This window comes from Nerophis lumbriciformis, linkage group LG17 (assembly GCF_033978685.3).
Source record: "Nerophis lumbriciformis linkage group LG17, RoL_Nlum_v2.1, whole genome shotgun sequence".
Classification (NCBI taxonomy): domain Eukaryota; kingdom Metazoa; phylum Chordata; class Actinopteri; order Syngnathiformes; family Syngnathidae; genus Nerophis; species Nerophis lumbriciformis.
In genome coordinates this window covers 41,246,358-41,271,328 of record NC_084564.2, presented here as the reverse complement: position 1 = coordinate 41,271,328, position 24,971 = coordinate 41,246,358, and the positions used below count along the sequence as shown (strand labels likewise).

The following is a 24,971-nucleotide window of genomic DNA, read 5'->3' as shown; positions in this document are numbered from 1 at the left end:
TCAGCTAAAACCACCAATCTGTTTCACTGGATTCAGAATAAAACCAAATTCTGGCTTACCCAACAATGTGAGTATTTGAATATTGTTACTTGAAGACTTATTTATGGTTACAATTAAACTGTTAAGAAAGTATTGTCTTATATTTTGCCTAAAATGAGAATGCATCATAATCAGTGGCGGCTGGTGAATTTTGTTTTAGGTGGGGCTGAAAGTTTGTAAAGCAAACCCCTGTAGGGGCGTCATCCTCCCCCAGAAGATTTCTTTGTGATTTTACATACAAATATTGAAGATCTTTGCTCCTTCTCAACAATGTGGTAATATTATTTTCATAAAATACAACCACTTCAAGATGGCGGCCAAATTGCTCACGTCACAGCAACCAATGCTGCGTCTACTAGGGCCCTGACATCTAAAAAGTACAACTCTGTTCATTGTTTTGTTCATGTATTTATGTTTTAACATCAACACACGTACAGTATGAGATGAGATCAATGAGATAAGGTAAGAACAGGATAGAAACTGCTGTGGAACTAGTTACAATGCAATATGCCATTGAAATACAATGTTAACACTTTTGTGCACATAAGTACAGTTGCACTTGTTTTTTCAAATGTGTTTATTCTGTAAAGGAATTAGTTAAATATTTAAAATGACTGGTTAATAGTGCTATTATGAAGTGCAATGTCAGCACTATTTTTTTTTCTGCAATTTCAAATCCACTTGTTTTAATAAATAAATACAGCGTTTTAAAAGCATACACAATCTGTGTAAATATATTAGTCTGTGGTTAAAAGGACTTGAAAGGACTCCAAACTCAAAATGCAGGACTTGGGACTTGACTTGAGACTTTCCAGTCTTGACTTTGGACTTGACTCGGGACTTGCCTGTCTTGACTTGGGACTTGACTCGAGACTTGAGGGCAAAGACTTGAGACTTACTTGTGACTTGCAAAGCAATGACTTGGTCCCACCTCTGCTGCAGTAACACTGAATGTTTGAACATAATGCATGCCGCAGTAACACTGAATGTTTGAACATAATGCATGCTGCAGTAACACTGAATGTTTGAACATAATGCATGCCGCAGTAACACTGAATGTTTGAACATAATGCATGCCGCAGTAACACTGAATGTTTGAACATAATGCATGCCGCAGTAACACTGAATGTTTGAACATAATGCATGCCGCAGTAACACTGAATGTTTGAACATAATGCATGCATCAGTAACACTGAATGTTTGAACATAATGCATGCCGCAGTAACACTGAATGTTTGAACATAATGCATGCTGCAGTAACACTGAATGTTTGAACATAATGCATGCCGCAGTAACACTGAATGTTTGAACATAATGCATGCCGCAGTAGCACTGAATGTTTGAACATAATGCATGCCGCAGTAACACTGAATGTTAGAACATAATGCATGCCGCAGTAACACTGAATGTTTGAACATAATGCAGATTGAGCCTCCTTGATGGGCCAGCAGAGGGTAAGCTGCAGCTGACATCACACTGCGGTAATAGAAGAATACGCGACAACAACAAAAAGTTTCCAGGTGCGTTCAAACATCTTTTTTTTCCCCTTCCCAGCCAAGCGTCTTTATTTTTCTAAAGCTGCTGCGAGATGAGTGTCGGTGGTTGGGTGGGTGTGGTGTCGTCATAGTGCTTTATAACCAGCCTGACACAAACTGGTGTGGCAGCTTTTTTTTGTGTGTGTGTGTTGTGCATAAAAGCAGCAGCAGAGCAGCAAAACATGCCCGTTACTTTCTGTTTGTAGGACCTTACCTCCAAGGGGAGAAGGTGAGTGGCTTGAGTGGATTTAGGGGCTGTGCACCTGGAATTTGTTGTAGTTGTGTGCAGTTTGTTGATACTTGATACTTTCCACGCACGTGTCTTCACACTGCATGGTATGTTCTAGAACAGGGGTGTCACTAACTCATTTTCATTGAGGGCCAGGTCGCAGTAATGGCCACTTTTTTAAAATTACATTATAGGCATATATATGTTATATTTTGTATTGATACTTTTTTTTTTTATCCCTCTTTTTGTGCCCTTGTGTGCATTATCCTTTCCATCCTTACCCTTTCCATCCTTTGTAACTGAGCTACTGTGTGCAACAATTAATAAAGTTTGTCTAAGTCTAATAACCTGCGATTAATCATGATTAATCGAAATGCATATGAATTTGATTTTTCCGATTTTTTTTAATGTATAATTTTATACATAAATAATAATGTTAAAATAATAATTAAATAATTTTAATTTATGCTTTAAAATCATAAACAAAGGTGACAAGTAGATATTTAATTATTTGTTTTTATCTCACAAAAACAGTTTTGTAAAATCCCTTGTGGATCAATAAAGTTTTTCTAAGTCTAATAACTTGTGATTAATCATGATTAATCGAAATGCATGTGCGTTTGATTATTAGATTTTTTTTTTTATGCATAACTTGCTTTAAAATTGTAAATAAAGGTGACAAACAGATAATTAACTATTTGTTTTTATCTCACAAAAGCAGTTTTGCAATTTCACTTGTGGATCAATAAAGTTTGTCGAAGTAAGTCTAATAACCTGTGATTAATCATGATTAATCAAAATGCATATGTATTTGATTAATAGATTATTTTATGTATAACTCGCTTTAAAATCATAAATAAAGGTGACAAGCAGATATTTAACTATTTGTTTTTATCTCACAAAAGCAGTTTTGCAATTTCCCTTGTGGATCAATAAAGTTTGTCTAAGTAAGTCTAATAACCTGTGATTAATCATATTTAATCGAAATGCATATGCTTTTGATTATTATACTTTTTTTTTTATGTATAACTTGCTTTAAAATCATAAATAAAGGTGACAAGCAGATATTTAACTATTTGTTTTTATCTCACAAAAGCAGTTTTGCAATTTCACTTGTGGATCAATAAAGTTTGTCTAAGTAAGTCTAATAACCTGTGATTAATCATGATTAATCGAAATGCATATGCTTTTGATTATTATACTTTATTTTTTATGTATAACTTGCTTTAAAATCATAAATAAAGGTGACAAGCAGATATTTAACTATTTGTTTTTATTTCACAAAACAGTTTTGTAAAATCCCTTGTGGATCAATAAAGTTTTTCTAAGTCTAATAACTTGTGATTAATCATGATTAATCGAAATGCATGTGCGTTTGATTATTAGATATTTTTTTTATGCATAACTTGCTTTAAAATCATAAACAAAGGTGACAAGCAGATATTTAACTATTTGTTTTTATCTCACAAAAACAGTTTTGTAAAATCCCTTGTGGATCAATAAAGTTTTTCTGAGTCTAATAACCTGTGATTAATCATGATTAATCGAAATGCATATGCATTTGATTATTAGACTTCTTTTAATGTATAACTTGCTTTAAAATTGTAAATAAAGGTGACAAACAGATAATTAACTATTTGTTTTTATCTCACAAAAGCAGTTTTGCAATTTCACTTGTGGATCAATAAAGTTTGTCGAAGTAAGTCTAATAACCTGTGATTAATCATGATTAATCAAAATGCATATGTATTTGATTAATAGATTATTTTATGTATAACTCGCTTTAAAATCATAAATAAAGGTGACAAGCAGATAATTAACTATTTGTTTTTATCTCACAAAAGCAGTTTTGCAATTTTCCTTGTGGATCAATAAAGTTTGTCTAAGTAAGTCTAATAACCTGTGATTAATCATGATTAATCGAAATGCATATGCATTGGATTATTATACTTTTTAATGTATAACTCGCTTTAAAATCATAAATAAAGGTGACAAGCAGATATTTAACTATTTGTTTTTATCTCACAAAAGCAGTTTTGCAATTTCCCTTGTGGATCAATAACATTTGTCTAAGTCTAATAACTTGTGATTAATCATGATTAATCGAAATGCATGTGCGTTTGATTATTAGATTTTTTTTATGCATAACTTGCTTTAAAATCATAAATAAAGGTGACAAGCAGATATTTAACTATTTGTTTTTATCTCACAAAAGCAGTTTTGCAATTTCCCTTGTGGATCAATAAAGTTTGTCTAAGTAAGTCTAATAACCTGTGATTAATCATGATTAATCGAAATGCATATGTATTTGATTATTAGATTATTTTATGTATAAATTGCTTTATAATTATAAGTAAAGGTGACAAGCAAATATTTAACGATTTGTTTTTATCTCACCAAAGCAGTTTTACAATTTCCCTTGTGGATCAATAAAGTTTGTTTAAGTAAGTCTACTAATCTGCGATTAATCATGATTAATCGAAATGCATATGCATTTGATTATTAGATATATTTTTTATAATGTATAACTTGCTTTAAAATCATAAATAAAGGTGACAAGCAGATATTTAACTATTTGTTTTTATCTCACAAAAACAGTTTTGTAAAATCCCTTGTGGATCAATAAAGTTTTTCTAAGTCTAATAACTTGTGATTAATCATGATTAATCGAAATGCATGTGCGTTTGATTATTAGATTTTTTTTTTTATGCATAACTTGCTTTAAAATCATAAATAAAGGTGACAAGCAGATATTTAATTATTTGTTTTTATCTCACAAAAACAGTTTTGTAAAATCCCTTGTAAATCAATAAAGTTTTTCTAAGTCTAATAACTTGTGATTAATCATGATTAATCTAAATGCATATGCATTTGATTATTAGACTTTTTTTATGTATAACTTGCTTTAAAATCGTAAATAAAGGTGACAAGCAGATATTTAACTATTTGTTTTTATCTCACAAAAGCAGTTTTGCAATTTCCCTTGTGGATCAATAAAGTTTGTCTAAGTAAGTCTAATAACCTGTGATTAATCATGATAAATCGAAATGCATATGCATTTGATTATTAGATTTTTTTTATGCATAACTTCCTTTAAAATCATAAATAAAGGTGACAAGCAGATATTTAACTATTTGTTTTTATTTCACAAAAACAGTTTTGTAAAATCCCTTGTGGATCAATAAAGTTTTTCTAAGTCTAATAACTTGTGATTAATCATGATTAATCTAAATGCATATGCATTTGATTATTAGATATTTTTATGTATAACTTGCTTTAAAATCATAAATAAAGGTGACAAGCAGATAATTAACTATTTGTTTTTATCTCACAAAAACAGTTTTGTAAAATCCCTTGTGGATCAATAAAATTTGTCTAAGTCTACTAACCTGTGATTAATCATGATTAATCGAAATGCATATGCATTTGATTATTATATATTTTTTTTATAATGTATAACTTGCTTTAAAATCATAAATAAAGGTGACAAGCAGATATTTAACTATTTGTTTTTATCTCACAAAAGCAGTTTTGCAATTTCCCTTGTGGATCAATAAAGTTTGTCTAAGTAAGTCTAATAACCTGTGATTAATCATGATTAATCGAAATGCATATGCTTTTGATTATTATACTTTTTTTTTTATGTATAACTTGCTTTAAAATCATAAATAAAGGTGACAAGCAGATATTTAACTATTTGTTTTTATTTCACAAAAACAGTTTTGTAAAATCCCTTGTGGATCAATAAAGTTTTTCTAAGTCTAATAACTTGTGATTAATCATGATTAATCGAAATGCATGTGCGTTTGATTATTAGATTTTTTTTTAATGCATAACTTGCTTTAAAATCATAAATAAAGGTGACAAGCAGATATTTAAGTATTTGTTTTTATCTCACAAAAGCAGTTTTGCAATTTCACTTGTGGATCAATAAAGTTTGTCTAAGTAAGTCTAACAACCTCTGATTAATCATGATTAATCGAAATGCATATGCATTTGATTATTAGATATATATTTTTTTATGTATAACTTGCTTTAAAATCATAAATAAAGGTGACAAGCAGATATTTAACTATTTGTTTTTATCTCACAAAAGCAGTTTTGCAATTTCCCTTGTGGATCAATAACATTTGTCTAAGTCTAATAACTTGTGATTAATCATGATTAATCGAAATGCATGTGCATTTGATTATTAGATTTTTTTATGCATAACTTCCTTTAAAATCATAAATAAAGGTGACAAGCAGATATTTAACTATTTGTTTTTATCTCACAAAAGCAGTTTTGCAATTTCTCTTGTGGATCAATAAAGTTTGTCTAAGTAAGTCTACTAACCTGTGATTAATCATAATTAATCGAAATACATATGCATCCGATTAGATTATTTTATGTATAACTTGTTTTAAAATCATAAATAAAGGTGACAAGCAGATATTTAACTATTTGTTTTTATCTCACAAAAGCAGTTTTGCAATTTCCCTTGTGGATCAATAAAGTTTGTCTAAGTAAGTCTAATAACCTGTGATTAATCATGATAAATCGAAATGCATATGCATTTGATTATTAGATTTTTTTATGCATAACTTGCTTTAAAATCATAAATAAAGGTGACAAGCAGATATTTAACTATTTGTTTTTATTTCACAAAAACAGTTTTGTAAAATCCCTTGTGGATCAATAAAGTTTTTCTAAGTCTAATAACTTGTGATTAATCATGATTAATCTAAATGCATATGCATTTGATTATTAGATATTTTTATGTATAACTTGCTTTAAAATCATAAATAAAGGTGACAAGCAGATAATTAACTATTTGTTTTTATCTCACAAAAACAGTTTTGTAAAATCCCTTGTGGATCAATAAAATTTGTCTAAGTCTACTAACCTGTGATTAATCATGATTAATCGAAATGCATATGCATTTGATTATTAGATATATTTTTTATAATGTATAACTTGCTTTAAAATCATAAATAAAGGTGACAAGCAGATATTTAACTATTTGTTTTTATCTCACAAAAGCAGTTTTGCAATTTCCCTTGTGGATCAATAAAGTTTGTCTAAGTAAGTCTAATAACCTGTGATTAATCATGATTAATCGAAATGCATATGCTTTTGATTATTATACTTTTTTTTTTATGTATAACTTGCTTTAAAATCATAAATAAAGGTGACAAGCAGATATTTAACTATTTGTTTTTATTTCACAAAAACAGTTTTGTAAAATCCCTTGTGGATCAATAAAGTTTTTCTAAGTCTAATAACTTGTGATTAATCATGATTAATCAAAATGCATGTGCGTTTGATTATTAGATATTTTTTTTATGCATAACTTGCTTTAAAATCATAAACAAAGGTGACAAGCAGATATTTAACTATTTGTTTTTATCTCACAAAAACAGTTTTGTAAAATCCCTTGTGGATCAATAAAGTTTTTCTAAGTCTAATAACCTGTGATTAATCATGATTAATCGAAATGCATATGCATTTGATTATTAGATTTTTTTATGCATAACTTCCTTTAAAATCATAAATAAAGGTGACAAGCAGATATTTAACTATTTGTTTTTATTTCACAAAAACAGTTTTGTAAAATCCCTTGTGGATCAATAATGTTTTTCTAAGTCTAATAACTTGTGATTAATCATGATTAATCTAAATGCATATGCATTTGATTATTAGACTTGTTTATGTATAACTTGCTTTAAAATCATAAATAAAGGTGACAAGCAGATATTTACTATTTGTTTTTATCTCACAAAAGCAGTTTTGTCCAAAGACATGCACATGGGGATAAGTTGATTGTCAACACTAAAATTTGGCCCTAGTGTGTGGATGTGAGTGTGGATGTTGTCTGTCTATCTGTGTTGGCCCTGCGATGAGGTGGCGACTTGTCCAGGGTGTACGCCGCCTTCCGCCCGATTGTAGCTGAGATAGGCTCCAGCGCCCCCCGCCACCCCAAAAAGGGAATAAGCGGTAGAAAATGGATGGAAAAGCAGTTTTGCAATTTCCCTTGTGGATCAATAAAGTTTGTCTAAGTAAGTCTACTAACCTGCGATTAATCATGATTAATCGAAATGCATTTGCATTTCATTATTAGATTTTTTTATGTATAATTTGCTTTAAATTTATAAAGGTGACAAGCAGATATATTTAACTATTTGTTTTTATCTCACAAAAGCAGTTTTGCAATTTCCCTTGTGGATCAATAAAGTTTGTCTAAGTAAGTCTACAAACCTGCGATTAATCATGATGAATCGAAATGCATATGCATTTGATTATTAGATTTTTTATGTATAATTTGCTTTAAATTTATAAAGGTGACAAGCAGATATTTAACTATTTGTTTTTATCTCACAAAAGCAGTTTTACAATTTCCCTTGTGGATCAATAAAGTTTGTCTAAGTAAGTCTACTAACCTGCGATTAATCATGATGAATCGAAATGCATATGCATTTGATTATTAGATATATTTTTTATAATGTATAACTTGCTTTAAAATCATAAATAAAGGTGACAAGCAGATATTTAACTATTTGTTTTTATCTCACAAAAGCAATTTTACAATTTCCCTTGTGGATCAATAAAATTTGTCTAAGTAAGTCTAATAACCTGTGATTAATCATGATTAATCGAAATGCATATGCATTTGATTATTAGACTTTTTTTCTATGTATAACGTGTTTTAAAATGATAAAGGTGACAAGCAGATATGTAACTATTTGTTTTTATCTCACAAAAGCAGTTTTGCAATTTCCCTTGTGGATCAATAAAGTTTGTCTAAGTAAGTCTACTAACCTGTGATTAATCATGATTAATCGAAATGCCTATGCATTTGATTATTAGATTTTGTTTTTATGTATAACTTGCTTTAAAATCATAAATAAAGGTGACAAGCAGATATTTAACTAATTGTTTTTATTTCACAAAAACAGTTTTGTAAAATCCCTTGTGGATCAATAAAGTTTTTCTAAGTCTAATAACTTGTGATTAATCATGATTAATCGAAATGCATGTGCGTTTGATTATTAGATTTTTTTAAATGCATTACTTGCTTTAAAATCATAAATAAAGGTGACAAGCAGATATTTAACTATTTGTTTTTATCTCACAAAAGCAGTTTTGCAATTTCACTTGTGGATCAATAAAGTTTGTCTAAGTAAGTCTAACAACCTCTGATTAATCATGATTAATCGAAATGCATATGTATTTGATTATTAGATATATTTTCTATAATGTATAACTTGCTTTAAAATCATAAATAAAGGTGACAAGCAGATATTTAACTATTTGTTTTTATTTCACAAAAGCAGTTTTGCAATTTCCCTTCTGGATCAATAAAATGTGTCTAAGTCTAATAACTTGTGATTAATCATGATTAATCGAAATGCATGTGCATTTGATTATTAGATTTTTTTTAATGCATAACCTGCTTTAAAATCATAAATAAAGGTGACAAGCAGATATTTAACTATTTGTTTTTATCTCACAAAAGCAGTTTTGCAATTTCACTTGTGGATCAATAAAGTTTGTCTAAGTAAGTCTAACAACCTCTGATTAATCATGATTAATCGAAATGCATATGTATTTGATTATTAGATATATTTTCTATAATGTATAACTTGCTTTAAAATCATAAATAAAGGTGACAAGCAGATATTTAACTATTTGTTTTTATTTCACAAAAGCAGTTTTGCAATTTCCCTTCTGGATCAATAAAATGTGTCTAAGTCTAATAACTTGTGATTAATCATGATTAATCGAAATGCATGTGCATTTGATTATTAGATTTTTTTTAATGCATAACCTGCTTTAAAATCATAAATAAAGGTGACAAGCAGATATTTAACTATTTGTTTTTATCTCACAAAAGCAGTTTTACAATTTCCCTTGTGGATCAATAAAATTTGTCCAAGTAAGTCTAATAACCTGTGATTAATCATGATTAATCAAAATGCATATGTATTTGATTATTAGACTTTTTTTCTATGTATAACGTGTTTTAAAATGATAAAGGTGACAAGCAGATATGTAACTATTTGTTTTTATCTCACAAAAGCAGTTTTGCAATTTCCCTTGTGGATCAATAAAATTTGTCTAAGTCTAATAACTTGTGATTAATCATGATTAATTGAAATCCATGTGCATTTGATTATTAGATTTTTTTATGCATAACTTGCTTTAAAATCATAACGGTGACAAGCAGATATCTAACTATTTGTTTTTATCTCACAAAAGCAGTTTTGCAATTTCCCTTGTGGATCAATAAAGTTTGTCTAAGTAAGTCTAATAACCTGTGATTAATTATGATTAATCGAAATGCATTTGATTATTAGACTTTTTAATGTATAACTCGCTTTAAAATCATAAATAAAGGTGACAAGCAGATATTTAACTATTTGTTTTTATCTCACAAAAGCAGTTTTACAATTTCCCTTGTGGATCAATAAAGTTTGTCTAAGTAAATCTAATAATCTGTGATTAATCATGATTAATCGAAATGCATGTGCATTTGATTATTATATTTTTTTATGCATAACTTGCTTTAAAATCATAGGATAGGATAGGATCAAACATTACAGGGAGACAGAACAGGATCAAACATTACAGGCAGACAGAACAGGATCGCTGATGGGTCGGCCAACTTCCGACGGCCTTTACAAAAAAGGTGAGATACAGGTAAACAATGGGGGGTTATAAACGTGTTTTATATTCTATTTTCTTCTAAATAGCCACCCTTTGCTCTGATTACTGCTTTTGCACACTCTTGGCATTCTCTCCATGAGCTTCAAGCACACATGTGAAGTGAAAACCATTTCAGGTGACCACCTCTTGAAGCTCATGGAGAGAATGCCAAGAGTGTGCAAAAGCAGTAATCAGAGCAAAAAGGTGGCTATTTTGAAGAAACTAGAATATAAAACATGTTTTCAGTTATTTCACCTTTTTTTTTGTTAAGTACATAACTCCACATGTGTTCATTCATAGTTTTGATGTGACAATCTACAATGTAAATAGTCATGAAAATAAAGAAAACGTATTGAATGAGAAGGTGTGTACTTAATATCGTTATATAAAAAGTAATTATGTATTGTACGCTGTAAAAGTGTACTAAGATATCACAGCATTTTTACAGTAAAATACTATAAACCTAATTTAGTGTAACCTTACAACAAATGACTGCATAAATTAAGATGCCCTTTATATTTCGCGGCAAATAACTGTACAATTGTAGTCCTTCTGTAATATTACAAAAACCGTACTCAAATGGATTTGTCCCTTAAGGGCTTCTGTAGTAATTAAATATGAGATTACAATTGTGAAGGTACAGCATTTAGTTGTAACTTTATTGTAATTAATCGTTAAATCACTGGTCTGCAATTAGTCAATTGCTGTAAAGATATTTCACAGTGTCAGGTTCAAACACTGATGACATCTGTTAAACAAGACAAGAAGCAAGGAATTAAACAGAGACAGAATACAATTTGGCTCAATTGAGGAGAGACGTCTGGGCTGTAGTCTTGCACAGTGTCACCACGCTCTGGCGAAAGATTGTACGCCTCCTCTTTTATTTGGACTTTCCCTGATTACATGGCAACAGCTGTTTCTAAGGGACGGGGGTCATAAACAGCCATCGCCTTTGATTAAAACAGTTCAAAGAAAAGGTCGTAAAACAGTTCTATTAAGAAGTCGCCTTGAGGGGAGTCTGGTCCTGCTTCCTCTCCGCTTTGTAGTTCTTGGGTCAAGACAATATCTCTCTGTTGATTACAATACATGAAAGAAACAGAAATACCTTCATGTTGATTCCCATCCTACACGACAGCTTTTGTCCTCTCGCCGGGAACTCATGGAAACGCAAAGTTTCGTGATAACTTAGATACAATTATTCTGACACACCGTATATGTTTCTGTAAAATGAAATTACTGGCCAGTAATTGGCCGTGAATTTACAATGAGAATGTTTGCAATGTATTGTTGATAAAGAATCATATTGCATGTAAGTGATGGGGCAGGACGTTATAAACTTCGGCTTCTTCCTGCTCTTTATCGTTTTTGTTGTTGTTGTTTTTTAGGGATACTAATTTGAATTGTGTCGATTGAGAGTATTTTTGGTTTGTTGTGTTTAAAAATAAATGAATGAAATGTAACCGTATCAAGAAAGTCGAGTTGGATGATATACCGGTATTAGTATAGTACAGCGATACTAATGAATCATTTTCGGTACTATAAAAGTACCGGTCCGCCAATTTGTGGTATCATCCACAACTAAAAGTATCAAACAACAGAAGAATAAGAATAATCATGGCACCCACCTGTTCCCAATTAGCCTGTTCACCTGTGGGATGTTCCAAATAAGTCTTTGACGAGCATTCCTCAACTTTCTCACTCTTTTTTGCCACTTGTGCCAGCTTTTTTGAAACATGTTGCAGGCATCAAATTCCAAATGAGCTAATATTTGCAAAAAACAACAACAAAAGTTTACCAGTGTGAACGTTAAATATCTTGTCTTTGCAGTCTATTCAATTGAATATAAGTTGAAAAGGATTTGTTGTATTCTCTTTTTATGTAATGGTTGGACTAAGGGGAGGTGACGGCAAACAGACACCAGGGGGCGGTATGTACAATTATTTATTATATATATATATTGTATATTCAATATATATAATAATAACAAACAATACTAATATAAACTAAACTAATGAAATGGAGTGTGTGACAAAACCCTAGAGTGAGTGGTGTTAGACTATGTGTGTAGTTAGCTGTTGTGTATTACCGTTCTGTTGGATGAGGGAGCAGACAAGTCCAAAGAGGGCAAGGCAAAAGGGGTCCAAGAGGCAGGCAGATGATCCGGGGCGAGAGTGAGGCGTCAGAATCCAGGGGCGAGAGAAAGGTCTAGGAACGAAGGAGGCAGTCAGAGTCCAGAGGGAGATCCAGGCGAAAGTGAGACGCACAGCTCACTTTACAGGCGACGGAGGGTACTGCGGGGACACGGGAGAAGACAAGGGACAAATCAAGGCACGGAGAGGAAACATGAATCGAGCATAAAGCTTGTTGCTTACGGTACACCATGAGAAAACTTAAGTTCCCGCGCCGATCCTTGGGTCCACTGGTCCTTTATTGAGCTTGCCCTCATCAGACCCAGGAGTGTAGATTGCCGGTGAGTGATTGCAGCTGGTGGCTGCTGCAGGGCGGGGACGCGCGCGGCGCCTCCCTGGATGTGCGCACCCGTGGGCGTGTCCCGAGGTGCGCACGGACGGATGAGCGGCGTTGGCAGGAGCCTGAGCCGTAACATTTTATTTACCATTTACACAACGTGACAACTTCACTGCTTTTGGGGTGTTGTATTTGGATGGTGGGAAGAACATGGAATACCATAGAACAGGGGTCGGCAACCCGCGGCTCTACGGCTCTTTAGCGCCGTCCTAGTGGCTCTCTGGAGATTTTTAAAAAATGTATGAAAAATGGAAAAATATGAGGGGGAAATAATCTATTTTTTGTTTTAATATGGTTTCTGTAGGAGGACAAACATGACACAAACCTCCCTAATTCTTATAAAGCACACTGTTTATATTAAACATGCTTCACTGATTCGAGTATTTGGCGGGCGCCGTTTTGTCCTACTCATTTTGGCGGTCCTTGAACTCACAGCAGTTTGTTTACATGTACAACTTTCTCCGACGTTCTAGGACGTGTTTTATGCCACTTCTTTTTCCGTCTCATTTTGTCCACCAAACTTTTAACGTTGTGCGTGAAAGGTGAGTTTTGTTGATGTTATTGACTCGTGTGGAGTGCTAATCAGACATATTTGGTCACTGCATGACTGCAAGCTAACCAATGCTAACATGCTATTTAGGCTAGCTATATGTACATATTGCATCATTATGCCTCATTTGTAGCTATATTTGAGGTCATTTAGTTTCCTTTAAGTCCTCTTAATTCAATTCATATCTCATGACACGCTATCTGTATGTAATATGGCTTTTAATTTTTTGCGGCTCCAGACAGATTTGTTTTTGTATTTTTGGTCCAATATGGCTCTTTCAACATTTTGGGTTGCCGACCCCTGCCATAGAAGAAAAAAACTTTTCCCATAAAGTCTTGAGCCAAGACCTGAACTTAGAAGCACTCTGCAACAAGGCAGACATGCTAACAACTCGACTACCTGGAGTGCATGAAGCCTAATGACGAAATACAATTATGAGCCAGACATGTGGATACTTCCTTTGAAGGTGCAGGGACACATCAGAAGTACTGCATTTTTCGGAGTATAAGTCGCTCCGGAGTATAAGTCGCACCGGCCGAAAATGCACAATAAAGAAGGAAAAAAACATATATAAGTCGCATTGGAGTATAAGTTGCATTTTTTGGGGGAAATGTATTTGATAAAAGCCAACAGCAAGAATAGACATTTGAAAGGCAATTTAAAATAAATCAAGAATAGTGAACAACAGGCTGAATAAGTGTACGTTGTATGAGGCATAAATAACCAACTGGTATGTTAACGTAACATATTATGGTAAGAGTCATTCAAATAACTATAACATATAGAACATGCTATACGTTTACCAAACAATCTGTCACTCCTAATCGCTAAATCCCATGAAATCTTATACGTCTAGTCTCTTACGTGAATGAACTAGATAATATTATTTGATATTTTACGCTAATGTGTTAAAGGGGAACATTATCACCAGACCAGTGACGTGCAGTCACTAGAGGCAGGTGGGGCCTCACCTGCCATCATGGAAAGAAAAAAAATGTAAAAAGAAAAAAATATATATTAAATTGTTAAATGTATCCAGTGATTATACTATAAAGTTATTTTCCATTTAACTTCACCAATTTTAGATTATTTTTATTCAAAATTGCTGAATTTTCACATTTGCTGTTCAAATACTGAGAAGAGACGGTGCGGTGAACAGCAGCCAGTTGAGGCACGTCACTCAGTGCCTCACCATGGATTGCGGACTCGGCTAACTGCTGGCCTGCTGTGCAGTGAGACCGTATTGCTATATGAATTATATTATACATTTCCAAAGTTTAGTTAGCTGAGGTATATAATGTACAGTGTATTTTGTCAACAACTGTATGTGTGTAACGTATTTCTTGTGCTGAGCGATCATAAAACGGCTGCAAAAGACGCACTGGCTGAGGCTCGCCTCCTGCACCCCCGCCGTAGAATTTGCACCCCCTGACGGGAGTGTTATATCAACTAAAGCCCACACTTAAACTTTCCACGTGCAAGATTGAATCTATTTAAAAAAGTTCTTTCATAAGAAGCCAAAAAGTGCAAAAACAATAATGTTGATGTTGGAGGAGTTGTGAATGACTGCAGGGCCACAACATTAGGTACACCTGCAGACTGCAGGTGTACCTAATTCACAACTCCTCCAACACGAACATTATTGTTTTTGCACTTTTTGGCTTCTTATTAAAATACTTTTGTAACCTATTTTTATGGGCTTTCCTCTTTGTGATGTTAAGTTCCTGTTATGCGCTGTTATACAGTATATGCCTTGAGCTCTTATTTTGAAGGCGCTAAGAGCGGAATTTTGACACGTTGGAGTGGAGCGGAGGTTTTTGAAAGAAGGTAAATAAAGTGGTCCTCCTGTAAACTGGAGCCTCCGTGTTTGTTATTTTGTAGTTTCATACAGTATAGGCGACATTTATAAACCCTCGGTTACACTTTTTTAAATAGATTCAATCTTGCACGTGGAAAGTTGAAGTGAGGGCTTTAGTTGATATAACACTCCCATCAGGGGTTCATTAATCCAGCACAACAGCGGCTCATGGACTTCATTTATAAGTAAAGGTAAGACCATAATAACGTTTTTTTTTTATTAAATGTGCTTTTTTGTGTGCTACAGTTTGTATGTGTAAAGTTAAAGTTAAGTTAAAGTAGCAATGATTGTCACACACACACTAGGTGTAATGAAATTTGTCCTCTGCATTTGACCCATCCCCTTGATCACCCCCTGGGAGGTGAGGGGAGCAGTGGGCAGCAGCGGCGCCGCGCCCGGGAATCATTTTTGGTGATTTAACCCCCAATTCCAAGCCTTGATGCTGAGTGCCAAGCAGGGAAGAATGCTGGTATGAGCTTTTAAACATAACCCGTTAACTGCTGCCAATCAAATGGTGAATAAGATACTCTTTAGGGTTCATATGTTTGTAAATCTGACTGTGATGAAGTCAGTGCCTCACCAGTCATCAACCTCACCGCACGTCACTGCACCAGACCTTTGTAAGCGTCAATATATACCTTGATGTTGCAGAAAAAAGACCATATCTTTTTTAACCGATTTCCGAACTCTAAATGGGTGAATTTTGGCGAATTAAACGCCTTTCTATTATTCGCTCTCGGAGCGATGACGTCACAACGTGACGTCACATCGGGAAGCAATCCGCCATTTTCTCAAACACCGAGTCAAATCAGCTCTGTTATTTTCCGTTTTTTCGACTGTTTTCCGTACCTTGGAGACATCATGCCTCGTCGGTGTGTTGTCGGAGGGTGTAACAACACGAACAGGGACGGATTCAAGTTGCACCAGTGGCCCAAAGATGCCAAAGTGGCAAGAAATTGGACGTTTGTTCCGCACACTTTACCGACGAAAGCTATGCTACGACAGAGATGGCAAGAATGTGTGGATATCCTGCGACACTCAAAGCAGATGCATTTCCAACCATAAAGTCAAAGAAATCTGCCGCCAGACCCCCATTGAATCTGCCGGAGTGTGTGAGCAATTCAGGGACAAAGGACCTCGGTAGCACGGCAAGCAATGGCGGCAGTTTGTTCCCGCAGACGAGCGAGCTAAACCCCCTGGATGTCTTGGCTCACACCGTCCCTTATGCCACCGAAGATGATCAAGAGAAGAATATTGACCCTAGCTTCCCTGGCCTGCTGACATCAACTCCAAAACTGGACAGATCAGCTTTCAGGAAAAGAGCGCGGATGAGGGTATGTCTACAGAATATATTAATTGATGAAAATTGGGCTGTCTGCACTCTCAAAGTGCATGTTGTTGCCAAATGTATTTCATATGCTGTAAACCTAGTTCATAGTTGTTAGTTTCCTTTAATGCCAAACAAACACATACCAATCGTTGGTTATAAGGCGATCGCCGAATTCGTCCTCGCTTTCTCCCGTGTCGCTGGCTGTCGTGTCGTTTTCGTGGGTTTCGCTTGCATACGGTTCAAACCGGTATGGCTCAATAGCTTCAGTTTCTTCTTCAATTTGGTTTTCGCTACCTGCCTCCACACTACAACCATCCGTTTCAATACATGCGTAATCTGTTGAATCGCTTAAGCCGCTGAAATCCGAGTCTGAATCCGAGCTAATGTCGCTATAGCTTGCTGTTCTATCCGCCATGTTTGTTTGTGTTGGCATCACTATGTGACGTCACAGGAAAATGGACGGGTGTATATAACGATGGTTAAAATCAGGCACTTTGAAGCTTTTTTTTAGGGATATTGCGTGATGGGTAAAATTTTGAAAAAAACTTTGAAAAATAAAATAAGCCACTGGGAACTGATTTTTAATGGTTTTAACCCTTCTGAAATTGTGATAATGTTCCCCTTTAATCATTTCGCACATAAGTCGCTCCTGAGTATAAGTCGCACCCCCGGCCTAACTATGAAAAAAACTGCGACTTTTATTTAGAAAAATACAGTATTTGTTCTTGGTGGGTCTGAGTGCACTTTGGGCAACTCCTATTCTTTTGCATGTGACGCTTTAGACTTCCTTTTTTTACCAAACTACTCACATCACTCCACTCTTATTCATTCATAACATTAAAAGGAGGAAACGGTACACAAAAAAAAACACTCGTATCCTATTTTACATCTAAGAAACAAATACTGCTGATGTGTTTGTTAATGATAATAATAATCCGCCAGCAGGCTCCTGTGACCTTATGAGAGCTCGCATGACAGAGTGTGGGGATGTAAACAATTAGATTTGTAATTGCTTAAAGGCACACACACTGTAGACTTGCATTGAACACACACACACACTGCGAGATGTGTTCAAACCATGTGAGGACAAGACAGTAGGGAGTCAAATATTCTACAAACCCCGTTTCCATATGAGTTGGGAAATTGTGTTGGATGTAAATATAAACGGAATACAATGATTTGCAATCATTTTCAACCCATATTCAGTTGAATATGCTACAAAGACAACATATTTGATGTTCAAACTCATAAACTTTATTTTGTTTTTGCAAATAATAATTAACTTAGAATGTCATGGCTGCAACACGTGCCAAAGTAGTTGGGAAAGGGCATGTTCACCACTGTGTTACATCACCTTTTCTTTTAACAACACTCAGTAAACGATTGGGAACTGAGGAAACTAATTGTTGAAGCTTTGAAAGTGGAATTATTTCCCATTCTTGTTTTATGTAGAGCTTCAGTCGTTCAACAGTCCGGGGGTCTCCGCTGTCGTATTTTACGCTTCATAATGCGCCACACATTTTCGATGGGAGACAGGTCTGGACTGCAGGCGGGCCAGGAAAGTACCCGCACTCTTTTTGCTGTTGTAACACGTGCTGAATGTGGCTTGGCATTGTCTTGCTGAAATAAGCAGGGGCTTCCACGAAAAAGACGGCGCTTAGATGGCAGCATATGTTGTCCCAAAACCTGTATGTACCTTTCAGCATTAATGGTGCCTTCACAGATGTGTAAGTTACCCATGTCTTGGGCTCTAATGCACCCCCATACCATCACACATGCTGGCTTATTAGTTTTGTGTCGATAACAGTCTGGATGGTTCGCTTCCCCTTTGGTCCGGATGACACGACGTCGAATATTTCCAAAAACAATTTGAAATGTGGACTCGTCAGACCACAGAACACTTTTCCACTTTGCATGAGTCCATCTTAGATGATCTCGGGCCCAGAGAAGCCGGCGGCGTTTCTGGGTGTTGTTGATAAATGGCTTTGGCTTTGCATAGTAGAGCTTTAACTTGCACTTACAGATGTAGCGACCAACTGTATTTAGTGACAGTGGTTTTCTAAAGTGTTCCTGAGCCCATGTGGTGATATCCTTTAGAGATTGATGTCGGTTTTTGATACAGTGCCGTCATTCGGTCATTCAATGTTGGTTTCCGGCCATGCCGCTTACGTGGAGTGATTTCTCCAGATTCTCTGAACCTTTTGATGATATTATGGAGCGTAGATGTTGAAATCCCTACATTTCTTGCAATTGCACTTTGAGAAACGTTGTTCTTAAACTGTTCGACTATTTGCTCACGCAGTTGTGGACAAAGGGGTGTACCTCGCCCCATCCTTTCTTGTGAAAGACTGAGCATTTTTTTGGGGAAGCTGTTTTTATACCCAATCATGGCACCCACCTGTTCCCAATTAGCCTGCACACCTGTGGGATGTTCCAAATAAGTGTTTGATGAGCATTCCTCAACTTTATCAGTATTTATTGCCACCTTTCCCAACTTCTTTGTCACGTGTTGCTGGCATCAAATTCTAAACTTAATGATTATTTATTATTATCAGTTTGAACATCAAATATGTTGTCTTTGTAGCATATTCAACTGAATATGGGTTGAAAATTATTTGCAAATCATTGTATTCCGTTTATATTTACATCTAACACAATTTCCCAACTCATATGGAAACGGGGTTTGTATATGTCAGTAGTATTGGATTGATACTAGCTTGATAAATATTTTTCACTAGTCTTCTATGATTATTCTCACGATTCTTGTGTGATGTTTGTTGTTGTATTGTTATAGTATTGTGTACAAACTCAGTGTTGGGCAGAGGAGGAAGACTTTAGTGGCAGAAAGCTAAATCATTTGAATGAGAGCCAAAATTGTGTTTTTCTTTACCTTGTTTGCACTAGTGACTTGATTGTATGTGATAAAAGGACAACATATTATTACTTTGTTGTAGTATTTTGGTACTGGTACCAAAATTATTTTGATACTTTTCGGTACTTTTCTAAATAAAGGGGACCACAAAAAATAGCATTATTGGCTTTATTTTAACAAAAATTGTTAGGGTACATGAAACATATGTTTATTATTGCAATTTAGTCCTTAAATAAAATAGTGAACATACTAGACAACTTGTCTTTTAGTAGTAAGTAAACAAACAAAGCGGGGCCTCACCTGACATCATGGAAAGAAAAAAAATTTAAAAAGAAAAAAAATAAATTAAATTGTTATATGTATCCAGTGATTATACTATAAAGTTATTTTCCATTTAACTTCACCAGTTTTAGATTATTTTTATTCAAAATTGCTGAATTTTCACATTTGCCGTTCAAATACTGAGAAGAGACGGTGCGGTGAACAGCAGCCAGTTGAGGCACGTCACTCAGTGCCTCAACATGGATTGCGCAATGACTCCGCTAACTGCTGGCCTGCTGTGCAGTGAGACCGTATTGCTGTATGAATTATATTGTACATTTCCATAGTTTAGTTAGCTGAGGTATATAATGTACAGTGTATTTTGTCAACAACTGTATGTGTGTAAAGTATTTCTTGTGCTGAGCGATCATAAAACGGCTGCAAAAGACGCACTGGCTGAGGCTCGCAGTAATCCCGCCTCCAGCACCCCCGCCGTAGAATGCACCCCCTGACGAGAGTGTTATATTGGGGCGTATATTGGGGTAGTGGGTAGAGCAACCGTGCCAGAAACCTGAGGGTTGCAGGTTCGCTCCCCGCCTCTTACCATCCAAAAATCGCTGCCGTTGTGTCCTTGGGCGGGACACTTCACCCTTTGCCCCCGGTGCCACTCACACCGGTGAATTGAATGATGAATGATAGGTGGTGGTCGGAAATTGCAGCCACGCTTCCGTCAGTCTACCCCAGGGCAGCTGTGGCTATGAAAGTAGCTTACCACCACCAGGTGTGAACGATTGATGGGTTCTACATGTAAAGCGACTTTGGGTACTTAGAAAAGCGCTATATAAATCCCAGTTATTATTATTATTATTATTATTATTATATCAACTAAAGCCCACACTTAAACTTTCCACGTGCAAGATTGAATCTATTTAAAAAACTTATTTCATAAGAAGCCAAAAAGTGCAAAAACAATAATGTTGGTGTTGGAGGAGTTGTGAATGACTGCAGGGCCACAACATTAGGTACACCTGCAGACTGCAGGTGTACCTAATTCACAACTCCTCCAACACGAACATTATTGTTTTTTGCACTTTTTGGCTTCTTATTAAATAACTTTTGTAGCCTATTTTTATGGGCTTTCCTCTTTGTGATGTTAAGTTCCTATTATGCGCTGTTATACAGTATATGCCTTGAGCTCTTATTTTGAAGGCGCTGAGAGCGGAAGTGATGACACGTTGGAGTGGAGCGGAGGTTTTTGAAAGAAGGTAAATAAAGTGGTCCTCGTGTAAACTGGAGCCTCCGTGTTTGTTATTTTGTAGTTTCATACAGTATAGGCCACATTTATAAACCCTCGGTTACACTTTTTTAAATAGATTCAATCTTGCACGTGGAAAGTTGAAGTGAGGGATTTAGTTGATATAACACTCCCGTCAGGGGTTCATTAATCCAGCACAACAGCGGCGCATTTATAAGTAAAGGTAAGACCATAATAAAGTTTTTTTATTAAATGTGCTTTTTTGTGTGCTACAGTTTGTATGTGTAAAGTTAAAGTTAAGTTAAAGTACCAATGATTGTCACACACACACTAGGTGTAATGAAATTTGTCCTCTGCATTTGACCCATCCCCTTGTTCACCCCCTGGGAGGTGAGGGGAGCAGTGGGCAGCAGCGGCGCCGCGCCCGGGAATAATTTTTGGTGATTTAACCCCCAATTCCAAGCCTTGATGCTGAGTGCCAAGCAGGGAAGAATGCTGGTATGAGCTTTTAAACATAACCCGTTAACTGCTGCCAATCAAATGGTGAATAAGATACTCTTTAGGGTTCATATGTTTGTAAATCTGACTGTGATGAAGTCAGTGCCTCACCAGCCATCAACCTCACCGCACGTCACTGAAACAAAGGCTCCTTTTGGGTTTTGTACACTCCAAGAACTTTCTGCTAGCTCCACCCAAAAAAAGAAATTTTTTTTGCTCAATTTTACTCAACCCTGTTGTCCTTGTTCCAGGCCCTCAGGATGAACTTGAAGAACCTGCGGGAGTACTTGGCCCGGCTGTACTACCAGTACCTCCTCATCACCGCCATCTACGTGCTGGAGCCTTGGGAACAGTCCATCTTCAACTCGGTGCTCCTCTCCGCCGTCGCCATGGTGATCTACACCTCGTATGTGTTTGTGCCCATCCACCTGTGCCTGGCGCTGAAGTTCTTCTCGGGCGTCTGCGGCGGGCAGCCAGAGAGCACCATGGCCCTCATCAACTGAAGGGTCAGAATTTTGGTTTTTTACATCTCAACTCACATCCAGCTTCAATTAGGGATACTCAAACTAATGATTCATTGGACTTTTCGGCAAAATGGACTTGCTCGGGTGCTCTAGTGGGATGAAGCTGCAGGATAATATAACATGGATGTTGAAAAAGGATCTCATCCCTTTAAAAACAATGATTTTGTTCAGATAGTCAAATCTCTCCCCTTAAACCAAAGCCCTAAATCAGTGGTTCTTAACCTTGTTGGAGGTACCGAACCTCACCAGTTTCATATGCGTATTCACCGAACCCTTTTTTAGTGAAAAATAAAATGTTTCTTTTCAAATTCAAGACAGTTATATGTTTTTTACCGGTGCACAAAATGAAGCGTGCATGAACATCACCTTGTTCAAAGAACAAAACCAACACAGTGCATGAACTCACAACAAATTACACACCTGCAAATCAGATGGAAAATTAGTTAGATTAGACTTGCTTTTATTGTCATTCAAATGTGAACTTTACAGTACAGATAAGAACAAAATTTCGTTGCATTAGCTCATTTTAGTGCAGGATAAAAGAGCAATAAGGTGCAGGTATAAATAAATAGATTACCGTGCAGTCAGGGGAGGCAGGTGAGGCGGGGGCCTCACCTGCCATCATGGAAAGAAAAAAATGTAAAAAGAAAAAAAATAATTAAATTGTTATATGTATCCAGTAGAGATGCGCGGTTTGCGGACACAACCGCGGAGTCCGCGGATTATCCGCGGGTCGGGCGGTTGAAATAAAAAAAAAAATTAGATTTTATCCTCGGGTCGGGCGGTTGAAATAAAAAAAAATTAGATTTTAAATAGATTCAGGCGGGTGGCAGTTAAACCAATTGGGAAATATATATACATAGTTAAATGTTGTTACCCACATACGAAAAACGAGCAGGCACCTGCAGCATATGCCACAACAGAAGAAGAAAAAAAAAAAGAGATGGCAACGCCGGCAGCAAACGTGGTACGCGACAAACTAAAAAAGGGAATACTAAAGACCAGGGGGAAAAAAAGGCCAGAAAAGTTCAGCGTGGACTCGTTTTTATGAGGTTGTAAACAGAGGTGGGTAGTAACGCGCTACATTTACTCCGTTACATCTACTTGAGTAACTTTTGGGATAAATTGTACTTCTAAGAGTAGTTTTAATGCAACTTACTTTTACTTTTACTTGAGTATATTTATAGAGAAGAAACGCTACTTTTACTCCGCTACTTTTATCTACATTCAGCTTGCTACTCGCTACTAATTTTTATCGATCTGTTAATGCACGCTTTGTTTGTTTTGGTCTGTCAGACAGACCTTCATAGTGCCTGCCTTACTGGTGACGTTTCACTCCGTTCCACCAATAAAATGCAGTCACTAGTGACGTTTGACTCCGTTCCACCAATCAGATGCAGTCACTGGTGACGTTGGACCAATCAAACAGAGCCAGGGGTCACATGACCTGACTTAAACAAGTTGAAAAACTTATTGGGGTGTTACCATTTACTGGTCAATTGTACGGAATATGTACTGTACTGTGCAATCTACTAATACAAGTTTCAATCAATCAATCAAAAGTGTGAAGGAAAAAAGACCCTTTTTTATTTCAACCGTACATCCCGTCAAAAGCCTAAAGACTGACTGCACAGTTCCTGTCTTCACAATAAAAGTGTCGCTCCATCGCGCCTGCGCTTTCAAAATAAGAGTCTCCGAAAGCCAGCGCAAACAAGCTAGCAAGCTACGGAATTTGCCGCCAATGTATTTCTTGTAAAGTGTGTGAAAACGAATATGGAAGCTGGACAAATAAGATACCAAAAACCAACCACTTTCATGTGGTATTAGACAGAAAGGAGGAACTTTTTTTCTCCTGCATTTGAAAACGTGGACGTTAAGCACTGCTGTCTGATTACAATCAATGCAAGTCATCAGAATCAGGTAATACACCAACTTATATTCTTGTCAACATGAAAGAAAGGAATCTATATGTGTTAAACATGCATGTATATTCATTAAAACACCTTTAACATGTAAACAAAAACGGCAAAATAAATAAATATAAATTATATACTGTATATATCAATGTATGTGTATATATGTATATATATATATATATATATATATATATATATATATATATATATATATATATATATATGATATGTGTGTGTGTGTGTATGTTACTCATCAGTTACTCAGTACTTGAGTAGTTTTTTCACAACATACTTTTTACTTTTACTCAAGTAAATATTTGGGTGACTACTCCTTACTTTTACTTGAGTAATAAATCTCTAAAGTAACAGTACTCTTACTTGAGTACAATTTCTGGCTACTCTACCCACCTCTGTTCAAATGTGAACTTTACAGTACAGATAAGAACGAAATTTCGTTGCATTAGCTCATTTTAGTGCAGGATAAAAAAGCAATAAGGTGCAGATATAAATAAATAGATTACTGTGCAGTGACGTGCAGTCAGGGGAGGCAGGTGAGGCGGGGCCTCACGTGCCATCATGGAAAGAAAAAAATGTAAAAAGAAAACAAATTAATTAAATTGTTATATGTATCCAGTAGAGATGCGCGGTTTGCGGAAACAACCGCGGAGTCCGCGGATTATCCGCGGGTCGGGCGGTTGAAATTTAAAAAAATTAGATTTTATCCGCGGGTCGGGTCGGGCGGTTGAAATAAAAAAAAATTAGATTTTAAATAGATTCAGGCGGGTGGCAGTTAAACCAATTCGGAAATATATATACATAGTTAAATGTTGTTACCCACATACGAAAAACGAGCAGGCACCTGCAGCATATGCCACAACAGAAGAAGAAAAAAA

General features: G+C 35.5%; 1 protein-coding gene across 1 annotated transcript in view; it reads left to right on the top strand.

Moving 5' to 3' along the window:
* The first annotated feature begins 1,459 nt into the window (after positions 1–1,459).
* The window catches only part of LOC133614883 (serine palmitoyltransferase small subunit B-like), a 60,172-nt gene continuing 36,660 nt past the window's right edge, over positions 1,460–24,971 (top strand). The window contains exons 1-2 of the mRNA XM_061973244.1: positions 1,460–1,559; positions 21,890–22,144. Coding sequence (XP_061829228.1) covers positions 21,899–22,141 — 243 coding nt within the window. The 5' untranslated portion in view covers positions 1,460–1,559; positions 21,890–21,898 and the 3' untranslated portion in view covers positions 22,142–22,144. The remainder of the gene's footprint in view (positions 1,560–21,889; positions 22,145–24,971) is intronic.